At 37.8% G+C, this 15,572-nt stretch overlaps 1 protein-coding gene across 5 annotated transcripts in view; it reads left to right on the top strand.

Annotated features, from left to right (window-relative positions):
- BICC1 (BicC family RNA binding protein 1) overlaps positions 1-15,572 on the top strand; it is a 102,888-nt gene that overhangs the window by 47,041 nt on the left and 40,275 nt on the right. For all 5 annotated transcript variants that reach the window (XM_027463240.3, XM_027463239.3, XM_072040040.1 and 2 more), the window contains one exon: positions 3,866-3,935. In XM_027463240.3, the coding sequence (XP_027319041.1) occupies positions 3,866-3,935 (70 nt within the window). The remainder of the gene's footprint in view (positions 1-3,865; positions 3,936-15,572) is intronic.

Genomic DNA, 15,572 nt, shown 5'->3' with positions numbered 1-15,572 from the left:
TATGCGATTTAATCTTGCTGCCAAATGTGCCTGATACTTCTTTCAGTCAGTTGATCCTTCAAGATGGGGAAAGTATCAGTTAGTACAAACCTACCATTTATTTTATGTGAAAAGAAGGGAAACCTAGGCAGAGGTACTGTTTAGCAGTCTAGCTGGTCATGAACTCAGAATTACAGGAAGTTCAGTCTAAGGATGAGTAAATGTTTTGTGTATCACTTACAGAGCAAGTTCTCTGTTCTGTTTTGCTTATTTGAGAGCAGTGCTGTTGTTTTCAGGGTATGTGGCATAACACTGAGTTTACACTAATAAAAGTATTCCATTGCAACATGCTGTTGAAGCTTTTATGGAGTGATTCCAAATGTGTTTTGTGAGGAAAAACAAACAAAACAAAAAAACACCTGGGTAATACTGTTTCTTTTTTCTTACACTTAAAACTGCCTCGGGTAGAACATTAAAATACAGTTAAAAGTTGATGCTATGGTGATCTATGCTGTGCAGAGTTCTACTGTGGTGCAGTTTTCAAGATTGCTACCTTCAAGTTTAAGAGCTATAAGACAAACTCAGCTTCTGCATTTCTAGAGGTTTATGACCCCTCCTGCTGTTACAGTAAAAGTGGTGGTTTTTTGTTATTTAACAAAAAAAACAATGCCAACAAAAAAACAAGTAGGTGACCTGACTTAGGAAGTATACAAAATACAACTTTTTGCAATTTTGGTGTTCGTCATGCAACTTTTTGAGATTTCTGATTATTGTAGTGCATGAGCTTTATTTTAGAAATACAGCTTAATTAAGTCTGCTTAAGGGTTCCCAGGAAAACTGTGATTTCTCAAAAATATAAACAAATTATTTTCTATGGCAAACCTTTTTTGGCAGTTATGATCTCAAATTGCTTGACAAACAAGAGAAGTTATTTTAATGGGTGAAAAAAATAAGTCTTGCAGCAAAAACTTATTTTTTCCTATGTAATATGGCGTTTTCAAATACGTGGAAAAGATGATGATGATGATCACAGTCAGCTTGGAATTTATCATGAGGTTTACTGTTTAGAGTTCAAAGCCAGTAGTACTCTGAGCATGCTTCTACTTCAATAAATGCACTTAATTTAAAATGCATCCAGACATTTTTCTGCGTAACTACATAAGACAGGAGATAAACTTGTCTTTATAGTGACCAAATTGTGAGCCTTCCTTTTGGTCTAATGTGGTAAATCGTAGCCTTGCATTTTCAAAAGAATTTGAAGGTATTAGTTAGCCAAATCTCAGTGACTGCCAGTCAGACCTCTTTTCCTTTGAAGATCTCATCAGGCATCTCTTTTGTATGTCTCCAGAATGTATGCATCTCTGAAGCGATGGGCTTTTATTTTTTTTATAATTAGAAATAAGGAGGACTTAATTTCTTTAAGACGCAAGTTTCCAGTCTTTAATGAGTGGGTGAAGTAGTGATGGGACATAACAGTTGCCTGGAATGAGCATCATTCACTCCTCTCTTTTCTCCTCTTTTGTGGTTCCCTTTACATTGAATCTTTTAAAACTCACTCCTGCATTCATTATTTGCTTTAGCATCTCCTTTCTCCTTTTAGTTAATTCCTCGCTATTTTCTGTATATTTATTTGCCTGTTGCACAACTAAGAATAATCCTGGCCCAAAGCCCTCTATCAGACACAAGTGAATTCTTTGAAATAACTTTTTTCACATCTGGATTGGAAAATTGTGAGAAGTATGTCTATGTTGCTGATAGAATTTCATCCTCCTGGAAATGTCTTATTTCAGCTGTAACTTATTATCCAATATTTGCTGAAACCAAAAATATAGTATAATGAAGTCTGGCTGACGCTTTCAATTTTTCCACATGGTGTGCTAATCTGGAAATTGTTTTGTTATACTGGGGATTTGGACGGAGAAGATAAGAACAAGGAGTTTTTAGAGAAGTCAGCCTTAGTTGTGACTTACACTACTATCGAAAGTTTACTGGTATTGTAGCTGATTATTTAATGCACTCATTTTCTTCTTGGATGTGACTATAATTTATTTTGGAGTTAGATTTTTTATTATTGCTTACATTTGTTGCTCATGACAAGAAATGCTAAGATGTACTGCTTTGTTTAATTCCCTCATCCCTACCATTCTTCATGAATTGACTCTTTTGGACAGTATCCATTTTTTTTGTGTATTGTAATTCTCGTTTGTATGAGGATTTTTTTTTATCTCTCTCATGGAAGTTGAACCTATATCCTCCATATAGGAGGAACCAGACCCTGAGAGTTACCATCTGAAAAGCTCTTTGTCTATTCCTACCTCTTACTTGAGTATTGTTTTAGTCCTTCGTATTTTACATTTTTTTCCACTTTACAGACAGAATTTACAGTGAACACTTGTATACTTTTTGCCATTATGTGTGTTCAATAACCTCCTTAAAACTTACTACCCTCTTCTTGGCAAAATTATTTTTGTATAGGCTATCTAAAATGACATTACCCAGCATATCAAGGGAATCAGTTAGTCCCATCTATTTGGGTACTGACAGCAGCATATGAAGACCTTTGTCCAGTTGCATTCCTCTCAGCCCAAAAAAGACCCTGACAAACAGGAGTGACTCCAGTGGAGAGTCACCAGGTTGGTCAAGGGCCTAGAGCAGTGGATGTACAAGCAGAAGTAGAGAGAGAAGAGCAGGGTTTGTTCAGCATGGAGGAAAGGAGGTGAAGGGAATCTAATTGCAGTCTTTATCTACTACCAGGAAAGGAACCCTGGGAAAATGCCTTGCTTGATGCAGCCTAGGATGGTATTTTTGTTTTAGTAGATGAGTTTTCTTGGCATCCTATAACCATTTTGTCATGTACTAATAAGGACAGATCTTCCTCATTTCTGCAGGTGTCCGTGATGAAATACTGTCTTTGTACTCATGATGGTCAGTTATTCTCATATCAAGTATGATCTCATATCAAGTATTTGATCATTGTACTTCTTGATGAGATCGCGGTATAGGATAAAAATTCTTCAGTCTCAGTAGACAAGTCCAACACTTTTTAGAACCGAATTTGTTTCTGTGTGAAATCTTTGGTGTTACTTGGTTCGTTCTCCCATATTTATACTAAATGTGTTAGTGATGCACTGTAACTGTGTCATTTTAAAATTCTAGTAGAATGTTCCTATGCCCAGCGGACTTGCTCTCTAAAATGGAGAAAGCAACAGAAGGCTACATTGAGCCGAATAAGAACATGTTTTTCCAAGTGCGTGTTTGCACACATACAGTTTTTACCCTGTTAACTAGTTTGAGATTTGCAGATAGGTTGCATTGTGTTATGCTAAATGCTGTTGAATTTCTTATATGAGCTCCTAAACCAGGAAGTAAATTTTTTGAGGCCTGGATAGGCTTACAATGAAAAACTGCTTTCAGGTAAAGGTGAAGCAAAATCCAACAATAACAAAAAACCTTGAAGGCAAACTGATGCATCTTAAGGCAACTGAAAAGAACTCAATTTAAATTTGATGGTCTTTACTTAGAAAGTATCTTAACATAACTTAATAATGTTTTTATTGAACTGTAATGTAAAGCTTTGCAATTCACTCTGAGATGCACCTGGAGCACACTGTGGCTAGCAGTAGCCTTTTGAAATTCATGGACATGGAGCAGCATTCTTGGTTTGCTCTTCAAATTTCTTTTGGGTTATCAGAAATCATCTCCATCTATCACCAAATTCCTCTCAAACAAACATTATTAGCACAAGTCATGAATTTGTAATAATAATTGATAGATTACAAATAGTGGACAAATTTATCTTTTGCAAAATGAACTCTTGGTTTTGTAGTAGGGCAATAAAAACTTAATTTGGCTTAAATGAATTCTTTTTTTTTTTTTTTTTTAACAGATTATGGAAGAAACAAATACACAGATTGCTTGGCCATCAAAGTTGAAGATCGGAGCAAAATCGAAAAAAGGTATTTTGTTTCGTTCTTTTTATTTTTATTGGGTAGGATTAACTCTTAAAGAAGTAAAGCCATGGAACAAGCAGTTTTGTCTTTAGAATCGCTGTATCGGTAGTGGGCATCTGAAACTTTTTTATTTTAATCTTCTATTTTGGAGTATTTCTTGCTGAATTTATCTCAACTTTGTATTGATATCTGATGTAGAAATCCATTTTAAGTAACTTGTGCTTCTGCAGGTATGTTGTCAACACTGATGTACGTATTGTCTTTAGCATGCCAGCTTTCTTCTGTATAATTTTACGTACCACCTGAATGGCTTCTTTATTTTATGGTAGCCAAAGCTAGTTATTTTTCCTGATAATACTGTATACTAGTGGGTATTCTGTTGTTCTTCTTTTTTTGTTTTGTTTTATAGAGTAAAAGATGTGTTAGTGAAGCCCAGTTAGAACAACATATACTGTTTGTGTTCCTTACAGCAACAGTCTGTATGCTTCTTTGTTTTCTTAATGAAACTGAAGTAGAGTGTTTCCTTACTAATGGCTGCTATTATCTGTTTGAAATTATGCCTCTTCTCAAAGTACAGGCTATTCGTATGTATTGATTAAATCATCTGGAAGATCTTTCTGAAATAAGCATTCTAGTTCTGTTCTTAAAGGTTGTGACTGAATGAAAGTAGTACTTAATTCCTCAGCTGCAGGAGAAATGAAACTGGGAATGTTTTTCAACATTGCACATATTTTTGTTCAGGCTGATACATATTAAAACCCCAAAAGGTGGAGTTCAAATAATTTCTCTGTATGTTTTATTTAGAATGTAGTGGAAATGTGGGCTAACCTTTGTAAGTGAAGAAGGTCTTACGAGAAGAAAAATAATCTCTTCAGAAAAGTGCAGGATTAATAACATGGAGTAAAATGAGATTTGGTCTCTGAGGTACTTTCCCACATGCTATTGAAGTACAAATTTTCCACCTGTACAGGAAAAAAAAACACTTGAGAGGGGAAAATGGGGGAAGAATTCAGACTGGAAAAAATGCAAGTATCATATATATATATTCAAATGTAGAACTAATGTTTATAGGAGGGTGAGAGTAGCAGGTCTTTGTGCAATCCTGTGGTCTACTGCCTACCGTGCTATGAAACAAAGTACAGCTAAAGCTTCTCAGGAAACTGAGGCAGGAGAGGTGTATGGGTTTTTATTTTTTATTTTTTGGAGTGGGTAAAAGAAGAAATGAAGCAGTACTTACATTTTTTTTCTTTCCAAGTTAAATGATCCTAGTTCTGAAGCTGAAAAGCATCTGTGAAGAGAGCTAAGGCTGGAATGCTGGATTGGTAATTAGAGATGCACATTGTGTAAATTAATCATTTTAGTGATCTCAAAGAGAAAATGCTAGATTGTAGATAAAGCCCTGTAAATATATGGGATGAATTTGAAGACCAAGGGTAATAAAATAGCTAAAAGATATGAGATGATAAATTTTTAAAAAATGGGGGGGTTGGGAGTGGGGGAAGAAATGCAGAGTACAGTAGGGCACGCTGAGTGCATCTGTAATAGGAGCGAATATCTTGGAAAGTCTTCATGCCAAAATATACTTTAGATAGCGATGGGTTGCAAATGAGGAGGCATTTTAGTAATATGCTGAGCTATTAAAAAAGGAAGTTTCAAATGACTGTGGACTGCAGGGTGGCTCTTCAGTTAAGATTTTACCCTCTGGCTGGCTTTGCCCAGGGAAGTTGTGTACATGTATATTCACCTAAAATAGTGAATTACAGTTTGTGTGCAAAGAATCCCTTAACCTAAAGGTTCCTATTTCTTGTGAAATACAATGTAGTTTATATATTCTGTTTACATTTGGTGTCAATTGTTTGCAGTTCTCTAGCTTTCCATTTGTGGACACAGCAGCTGTTTATATGGGGAGAATACTCTCAAGTGGTTAACATACTTTAGCTTCGCTTAATGGCACTTTGTGATGGAGAGGGGAGTCTGACACAAGGAACTGGACAGCTTGCTGTGGACTTGAACTCTGAGCACAGGCTGTTTCCCCATCTCCTTGACTGCCAATTGAGTGCCTGGTAAGCAGTTGGTGGAGAAGCAGTTACTGATGCGCAATATTGTAAACCAGTCGTATACTGCATGTTATCATAATCAAATTAAACCTTTTTTAATAAAGTTTAGCTGTATGAATAAATATAAAATATAGCTTGCCTGCAGTATCAGTAGTATCGCACATCAAGAAATCATGCTTCTTAAAGGAAAAACCATTAGGAAGAAAACCATTAGGAAGACCTCTCTGTACATGCTCTTTGTGTCATGTTATTGAGTCTACTGTGAAGTGTTTAGGGCTTTATGTAATGCTCTTCTTGCTGTTGTCAGTTTTTAATTTGATGTTGATACTATTTCAGGAAGGACAGCTTACATATTTTCTTTCTAATTACTGCACATAAATGGAGATTTGTAGACAAGCTGTGCATCAGAAGGGTCAGTCAGGATCTAAATATTATGTTCTGTTCTGTACAAGCCCCTGAACCTCTTTCTGATCCCTTGAGGAGAAATTTGCTGTGACGAAGCTGAAGCATTCAGAGCAGTGACCTCTAAGTTGCTAAACTTTATTCTTTTATATTTACTACAACTTTTAAATTAATGGCTGTGAAATAACCATGTAGAGTATTTAATGGGGATTTAACTCAAACTCTAAGTGTTTTCTTAAAATTTTGAATTGAAAAATGCCAGTATCTTCACTTACCATATGCAGATTTTAAACAATTTGCTAATTAAAAATTATTTTACTATGAAATTTCAAAAATCCTAGCCTTTACAAAGGCTAGGATTCACAAATCAATTATCAACTCTCAATAGTTTCATGAAGGCCAAAACAGGAATTTCCTGGCTTTAATGAATACCAGATGTTGCAGTCTTGCTCGGGTGATGAGGGTGAAGTATTTTGAAATGTGTGTTTAGAAAACACACAGATTTAAAAAAAAAAAAAAAAGATCTTCCAATAACATCTTTAAGAAAGTCATTTGTTCAGGTTCACAAGGAGATTCCATACCATTAAGGCTTTAGAGGGGGAACAACTTGAAACTCTGAACTCTGTAATGCCCGATCTCTCTTTGCCAGTGACTGGAACAACCAGAATTGACGTGCTGAGCTGTGCAGCTCTGCTTTTACATGGGGGGTGCAAGAGGTGGAGTTGAGGGCATACCAGCAGCTGATGTTCCGGAGGCTTCAGATCTTCCGAAGTTCTGTGAATTAATGGTCAAACAAACAGGATTTTTTTTTTTATTTTCCTTCTTATGCGATGCTGCCACTGCTGTTCATACTGTCACACAGGAGACCAGGTTGGCTTAAAACAAACTGGAAAATTTTTACTGTTGGATAGTTTTCTCTGTGCACTTGCTAGCTGTTGTAACCCAAACTGTATCCTCAGTCCACTTCGCTGTGTGATTGGTTGGGTGGACTTGTGAGGCAGAATGGATGAAAGCAGTGGGAGCAGGTGAAGACCCCATTATTTGGCAGCATGTGTTGGGCAGTTGCAGCTGCTCTTTGGAACTTCAGGGAATAGGTGTGCAAGAGTTCAGACTTCATGTGTGTTCATCTTCTTTCATTCCTCCTTTTGGTGATGTTCTTCTCTGTATAGGTGTGTGCCTTTATTTTCAGTAGCTGTAAAGAAGTTGGGGGGACATGCATGTGCTGAGAACATGGGCAGCTCTGCAGTAACGCTTTGCCAACAGTCAGCGTAAGAAATCACTTCAGCTCATGGGAACTTAGTGGCACTAGGCAGGAATAAATTCAGAATTAGAGCAGGGAAGATTTGGAGAAATTAAAAGAGGTGGTAAAGGGAAATGCAAATTACACTGAGCTTACAGAACAGGGATAATTATGAGTCTCTAAACCTCTGATAAACCTCTGAAAATTATTTAAAAAAAAAAACAACAACAACAACAACAAAACTACTAAACGTGGAGGATTGGCTTGCACATCAGCAGTTCAGCACTTTACTTGCCAGTTTTTAGTGTCACACATGCAGGCACTTCATAATTTAAGCATGTTCCATGGAGAGATTACCTCATTTCTTAATATACAAATGCAATCCTGACCATTTCAGCTCCCAATATTGGGACTGAGCTGAATCCCCAACTCACACAAAGGAGAGATAGACTGCTGTTCCCAAATGGAAATTTGAGTGAAACACATGGCATAAAACTGTAGAACACCTCAGCATTGTTTTTTTTTCTAGTGTATTTATGAACGCAGATGAAATGTATTGAATGGTCATGTTCAAACCCGGTATTTTAGGGTGAAGTGAAAGTGGGAGAGTTGATAACCCCCCATACAGCACCATAACCTCTTCCAGCGTGTGCAGAAGTCATATTCCTATGGATGGAAAAATTAATCAAGGACTGAGTCCTGTCCAGGATCCCACAGATGCGGTCAGGCAAGCGGCTGCTGCTGTTCATTCTCAGGTAGCAAGTTGCCTGCTTGTAGATGGTGCTTTCTTACAAGCATGGGTCTGATCTGTGTGGAAGAAAAACAAGTGCAGGTTAGGTAGGAAGCTTGGAAGTCGCATGTTATATGTCGCATCTCTACTAGAGATGACTGATGCTCCTTTTGCACATGGCCTATGGTGGCCATGCAGCATTGCCTTCCCTCCCACACTGCCCATACCTAATTCTGCCACTGCATGGGATCTCTGTGGTAACCACAGGGATGTCCTGTGAAAAGAGAGCTCTTGTTTGGTGACAAAAATTTGAGGAGGAGGAGGGGACCCTCTGTGTCACTGAAAATTATGTTTGAATCCCTGGGTTAGGCTGTAGAGGTATGTAAGCTTGCTACTGGTGCACAGGAGAAGAGCCAGTGGACTGACTGTCTCCTTCCTTTACAAACAGTATACCCCACCGTTCTGAACTGAGCAGACAGAAGTATCATGGACATAATCCTCAAATAATATTTAGTACTGAGACTAATGAGGCAGCAGGTGAGCAACTTTGAGTACTGTGGAAAGTTTGTGGCATAGAGAAGAGGTCTGGGACCCTTTCAGCAAGAGTTCCTTGTATTGATGTTACTTGATAATAAATGGAAGCATTAAATAAACAAATAGATTTTCCTACTTCCAGTGATCACTGAGAATGCTGGAATACTAAAAGGGTTCTAGTGTGTGCTACGAGGCAGAATGCCCATCTGTTGTAAATACTGGGTGGCTTGCTGTGCTTCGGGGGCTGGCATGTCTGCAAAGTGCAGTTCTATAATCTGAAATTTCCCTCAAGAATTTGTTAAAGTCTAAATTTAGTCTAACAAGCGTGAAAATAACTAAAAATTACCTAATAGTTCAGGCTATTTACTTCTGTGTTGTTTAACTGCTGATGTTGGAAACTGTAGACTGTTTCCTGCAGTTTGATATGTGTGTGCAAATCTATAGGCAGAGAGCAAGCTATGCCTGTTAGGATTGCGTTATTCTTAAAGTCTAGAGAGTTTTCCTATTCTCAGGCTTTATTTGTGTATGTTATTCCTACTTACTGTTATTTGTAGCCATAACGTAGCTTTTTTGTCTATATTTTCCTTAAATGACTTCGTTACTCTGGGCTAAAGAGACATTAGATCCTCTTTTTTTCATAGCACATATGTACTATAATCTGCTTTATTTTTTAACCAAAATTAGAATAAAATTAGCACATGTACCTGTGCATTCCTATCAGTAGTGGCTACATTCTGTGCAGTGCCATGAGAACACTTCGAAAAGCGTTCCTAGAAATGAATGGTGAGGATGAATTCTTTCTTTTTGGTTGTTATTCTTCGAAGTATAGAATACTGTTATTTAACAAAACAACTGGAAAAATGTCTAACTTTGCTGCCCTCTTAAAAGTAGGTGATGTCAAGGCAGCCTTGCTGTGCATGAACCTCTTCGCTGTTTGTCCAGCATGTAGTGAGTTACCCAGTTCTTCATGGAGAATATGAATCTAGTCTGGAAAGTTAATAAAACTGTGTGTGTGTATGTAAACAGAGGAAAATAAGCATCTCTCTTCATTGAATATGAGCAGTGAGTTTAAGTGTTCACAGATGACATAGATATAGACAGTTTGTGGCCTCAATCTGAAAACATGTATGTTTCAAATAAGTTTTTCTTTATCTTGTATGCTCTGTTTCACAAATGGAAATTCAAATCTCAGGATGGGAAAAGAGGACAGTATACAGCTGCGTATGAACCTGAGCTACAACATCAGGGCGTGCTTCTTTTCAGTAGAAACTTGATTATATATTTAAGAGATAGTTCAAGTTGTGTAAAAACATGTTCTGACAAAGGCTATGTTTCCTAATTACACTTGATACCATTTTAATTCTTTGAAGATAAAAGTAAATCCTGCTACTTTTGTAGAGGGTTTGCCCACGTAAACTGTGTTAATGGTCTTTAAGTGCACAAGCACTTCAAAATTTGTCACAAAATTTCAATAATTTCATTCCATTCTAAAATGAGTCTTTTCACTTGTAACCCTCCATAATCTCTAAAACTCCATAAAAACGACTTGGTGAATAATGGGGAAACAAAGCTTAATGGGCTGGAATTGCTTATATGCTTGCCAGTATGCAGCTATCTAGCTGACTTATCAGACTGTGAAGATTATTTTTAAGTTTGAAGACTGACTTACTGTAAAAGCAGTTTACAGTTTGTTTCTGTAAGTGTGGTAATACATTCTTTGAATTCTATTTCACATTTGAATCTTATATGGTGAGCCATCCCCACCAGACAAGGTGTGATACTGCATCACAGGACTGTCAAATACTTCAAACTGGTACTTCAGACTGGTTAATACAGCAAAAATAACAATAATTTTTCATCGTTTTGGTCAGCTTTTGTTCCTGACCTACTTTGACCTCACTGTGTGCTGCTTCTGGTTAAAATAATTGTAGTTTCTGCTGTTCTCAGAATAAGGCAGAGCAAAACAAATGGACAGTGCAAGAAGGAGAACGTGGGATACAATCAACTCATTTTCCTGCCTAAAATTCTATGCTATGAATAGCCACATAATTAGTTCAGAGCTTTGTTTTACGCTAATTTATTTTAGTCAGACCCTTGTTGACCTGCAGTGGTGTTACTGAGCTTTTGAGGATGTGCTCTATTACCTCTGACTAGAGATGTCAACTGATGCGGATCTGGCATGAACAGAAAGCAGCCAAATCTCTGTGAGGTGCTTAGACGTTGAAGTGCTTAAAAACGAAGGTAACTTCTGGAGCAGTTCATGTTCAAGGTGCAATTTTCCATTGTCTCAGTATTGATTCCAGCATAGATGAATATGAGCATGGGTTCAAATGCCCTACTGCGTGTTGTACAAGGCCTGCAGAGATCCCATACCATACCCCAGCCCGGACCCGGCCCTCAGGCACATTGGTGCTGCCCACACGATCATGGCTGTGGAGGAGGTTTGCCCCTCAGGCAGGAACCACTTCAGCCAGAAACAAAAGAGGGAGACAGAGCTGTTTTCACAGCTGTGGAACAGCATGGTTGTGGTCTTACCTCTTCCTTGCATGCCTGACTGTGCCTCTGTGTCTCCACAGCTACCTGCCAGGCAGCTCAGCCCACCAGCCTGGTGCACCCTGTGCCAAATCCTCCTGCTGGAGAGGGAGGTCAAGGCTGCTGCTTTATTGATGCCTCTGCCCTTTTGTCACAGATTGGTCTTTAAAGCTGTTTAGTTCTGGTTCCCAAGGTATAAAATGTAGGCCTGACTTCATACCAGTTCAGCAGAGGTTTTCTTAAAAATCTTGGCATTTAAATGTCTTTTCCTTGCTGGTCCCCATGACGACAGGCTTAGCTGTTCCATGCCAGCTCCGCTGTGGACTATGCATGCCACAAAATTCCTGTGCAGCTTTTCTTGACCTCTTTAAAAACATGTAAAAGGTTTGTTCTGATCTGGAGTTGTCCAGGTGATAACTTTTTATGTAAGTAGATATTAAAAAATATGGTAAATTTTTTAAATAACTATAACTCGTAACTTTATTTTTAAGTAGTGTGCATGAGAAGCTAATGAATTCCACAACGGTGTGTTTCCACATACTGCAGGCCATCATGTCAGGAGGTGAAGGATGCCCTGTAATGTTTCTTGAAAATGCTAACAAGACTTCTTGAGGTGAAAAAATGATCACTTCTTGTACCTGCAATTATTTGATAAAACGATGTTTCACTGAGATGTGGTACATAATCTGGGAAACAATTTTTTTTAAAATTGTGCTTGACTGTTCTATAGCAGAACTAGTGCTATTTGGCATTTCCACATAGCTAAAAGTTAATTTGGTCCATGAGGCATCTGCTAGCTTGTAACACCGATCATCTGAAGTGTTTAAAATTAGTTTCTGATTTGATTTTGCTCTGATATAAATCAAATAAGCACAACCAAAATAAATATGGTTGCAAAGATACTTTAATAGTCTGCATCTTCGTGGTAATTGTCATAATACAGAGTGATGGTTGGGTAATTCCTATCAATCACGCATAAATACATGCATATACAATTAAGGCTTCAGAATTCATCTCTGGAAGATGCTGCAGTCATCAATTAGTTGTAATGCTGTAGCTGTATGCTGTCTGCTTTTTCTATTAACTATTACTGCTCATTAATACATTTTTTTCTTTTGTGAAGGGATTATCCACAGTTTTTAGGATTTTTCCCATAAGAGCAAATTAACTCTGAAAGTGTGAAATGTCATTTGAAGCCCACAGTATGTTTTTGTTTAGTTTGAGCACATACTTTATCTTGGATTTGATTGGGAAAGCTTTGAGAAAGCAAGTGTTGTGTTTCACTTCTAGCTGTAATTCACTCCTGCTTCCATGTGTTTAAACCATAAGGGTTCAGAAGGTTCCAAACAAAGTTGAGATGTTCTTGATCCAAATCTAATGTTATTTTATGCAGATGTTTGACACTAATATGAAATTTGTTGTAAGCCTAGTTAAAGATATAAATTTAAAAAGATTGCTTATGCATTAGTCTTTGGTCAGTGAATGGCAATGATGTGTTAGGTTAGTAAACAAGATGCAAATTGTTGTATTTTGATTTGGATCAAAAATGGCTTGAGTGGAAGAGGATAGGACCTGAAAACAGCTTTCAAGAGCATGGAGAAAATACTGCACACAGCAGAAATCAAGTTGAAGAACTTGTCAGACCCTTTAATTAATTAACTATATATATATATCAATGCCAATTTTACTGGGGATTCAGAGCACTACATTTATATCATCTGAAAGAGTAATGTTTATTATACAGGATTTGGTGCCTGAAAAAAATCCCCATGTTTTTTAGTGTTTTCGGTTTTGCACTACTGTCAATGTGTAGTTGCCATCCTGAGAGCAATCCTCCCCAGCCAGTGTCTCAGCTGATGTTCAGGCTTTCCTGCTGCCTGTGGCACCTGGAGGTAGGGCTGGCAGCCCTGTTCCCCTCTTCAAACTTGTGCAACCCCTGTAGACTGTCTAGAACCAAAATCTAAAAGAGTATCATCCATTTTTTTGCAGATCTTATTTTATTATAAATTCTTTTCTTTTCAAATTGCTTTGGTTTCAAACATTCTTTACATTTTAGATTCTAAATATAGCCTGAGGCTGTGCCAAAGACCAAGTGCAAACACACAAAACCATCATTGATAGAAACTCTCTTTAATGACTTCCTCTGGAAACTAATTTGAATCATATGATCTTTCTGGAATAAGCAATAGGAGGGAATATCTGAAAACTAACTGCAGCATGGAATGGCTTTCTGACTTCTAAGCTTTTGATCTGAACAAACTTAACTTTGTATAAACTGTGCGAGTCATTTGATTTCTTGGTTTTTGAGCAAGACTAACATTTCCTGTAAAACAGCTTAAATCCAAAGAGAGCAAAATCCAGGGCATAAATAGTGTTCTTGGGATAAATACTGTTTTTCCAGATTTTTAGCAGTTCAGAAATAATTGTTTTGGTAAGTGTTTGTCATGAGCTCTGGTAGGCTGCAATTCTGGCTGTGTGGCTGCAACTGCAGCTGCTGAATTGGTGTGGTTCACCCAGGGAGACCCCTACAGCCTGCCAACACTGATCGACCACAGCTAGTTACTGAGGGCTATTGGCTATGTGTCCTCCTGACATTAACTCACGGGAAGGGAAGAGGTAAATGATGTCTTGGTAACGGGAGGAAAGCTGTGGGAACGGAAAAAGTTGGGGATAAAGTGGAACAAGAAGGGAGAGACACGGAAAGGAAATGGGAGGCTGATGGAGGCACTGAAGAGAGAGTCGGAGAGATGGAGATGTGGGTCAGCAAAGGAGGTTCAGGAAACATGAGGGCAGAGTGGGAGTAGTAAAAATAAATAAATAAATAAATAAATAAATAAATAAATAAAATCAGGCTTTTGAGAGAGCAGAATAATAGAGTAAATTATGCAAGTGGCATATAGAGAACAGGAAAACAGGTGGGAGGTGGAAGGAGGAAGATGGAGGGAAGGAAGGAGTGATAAGTGGGCCTTCTACGTAGAGGGGACAATTACAACCCAGTGTCCATAGGTGTCAGGCATGGACTTCCAGTACACATCCTCATCTTGGAAATGAGGTCAGGTTCAGCTCTGAATTTTCTATGAGCAAAGTATCATGGAGAAAAGCTGAGAAAAGCACTGTATTGGTGCAGACTTTCATTACAATCTTAAACTGCTGATTAGGTATGAAGCATGTCACTTTTCTCCTATCTAGTGTCTTTATGCAGCTTTGATAAAGATGTAGCTGGCTGACTACAATTTCAGTTAGTTAAAGATTTAACAGATGTCTTGACTTACATCAAAACATATGTATGACTTAAAATATGGGGAACACAAAGCATGCTTCTATTCTGAGGGAGTTGAGGATGTTGGTGCTTTCTGTAAAAGGTCGCAGAACAGAATTGGAATGTGTGCAAGTGAAATAAGACAGCAATAAAAAGTATTCAGTTTGAGTGCAACTGTCATCCAGTTTATTAGATTTGTGTCCAGTGCAATGTCAAATAACGTAAACTGCTTGGTTTTGTAACACTGGAGGAGAATAATAGCCAATAAAATAAGCTGAGAGAATATTGAGCTTAGAGAAAATGCAAGCTGTCTTCTGGAACTTGCTTAAAATATTACTGTGCCAAACTGTTCACATTGAGTTTTTTAGCAATACATTCTTGGAATTATACTCAACTCTACATGTGCAAAATACATGCACGTGTATATTTCTTTCCCCCTTTCCTATTATAATTGGAGTGAAAATCTGAGTGCTGTTAGCGTTAACTTCTCTGTCTGTGGGTACAGGCACTTGCAGAACAATAAACATGAATGACCTGTGTATAAATATACATTTAGTCACCTCAAGGAAATCCAAACTTCCAAAATATGTACACTTCCTAGGACAAAACTACAAATCAAAAATGTTTAGATGCAGTGTATGTTATTCTCTTCTCTGCTTCCAAGAAATTTGCCTGAAACTCAGGGAGATCAGGTGACTTCCTATCCTGGAAGTGATCGATCCATAGCACCTTCCCTTCCGTTAAATTTTCTGACATGCTGCCCTGTGCTGGTCAGTGTTTTCAGTGACGCTTAATTGATGGAATAGGATACATTTATCAAGATGTGTCAATGGCATCAAGACAACAGAACACTATAGACATTCAAAAGCAGAGTACATACTTTGAAAAT

This window comes from Anas platyrhynchos, chromosome 6, assembly GCF_047663525.1.
Source record: "Anas platyrhynchos isolate ZD024472 breed Pekin duck chromosome 6, IASCAAS_PekinDuck_T2T, whole genome shotgun sequence".
In the NCBI taxonomy this organism is placed as follows: Eukaryota; Metazoa; Chordata; class Aves; order Anseriformes; family Anatidae; genus Anas; species Anas platyrhynchos.
Note: the sequence above shows the minus strand (reverse complement) of the source record. Positions and strands in the feature narration are given on the sequence as shown.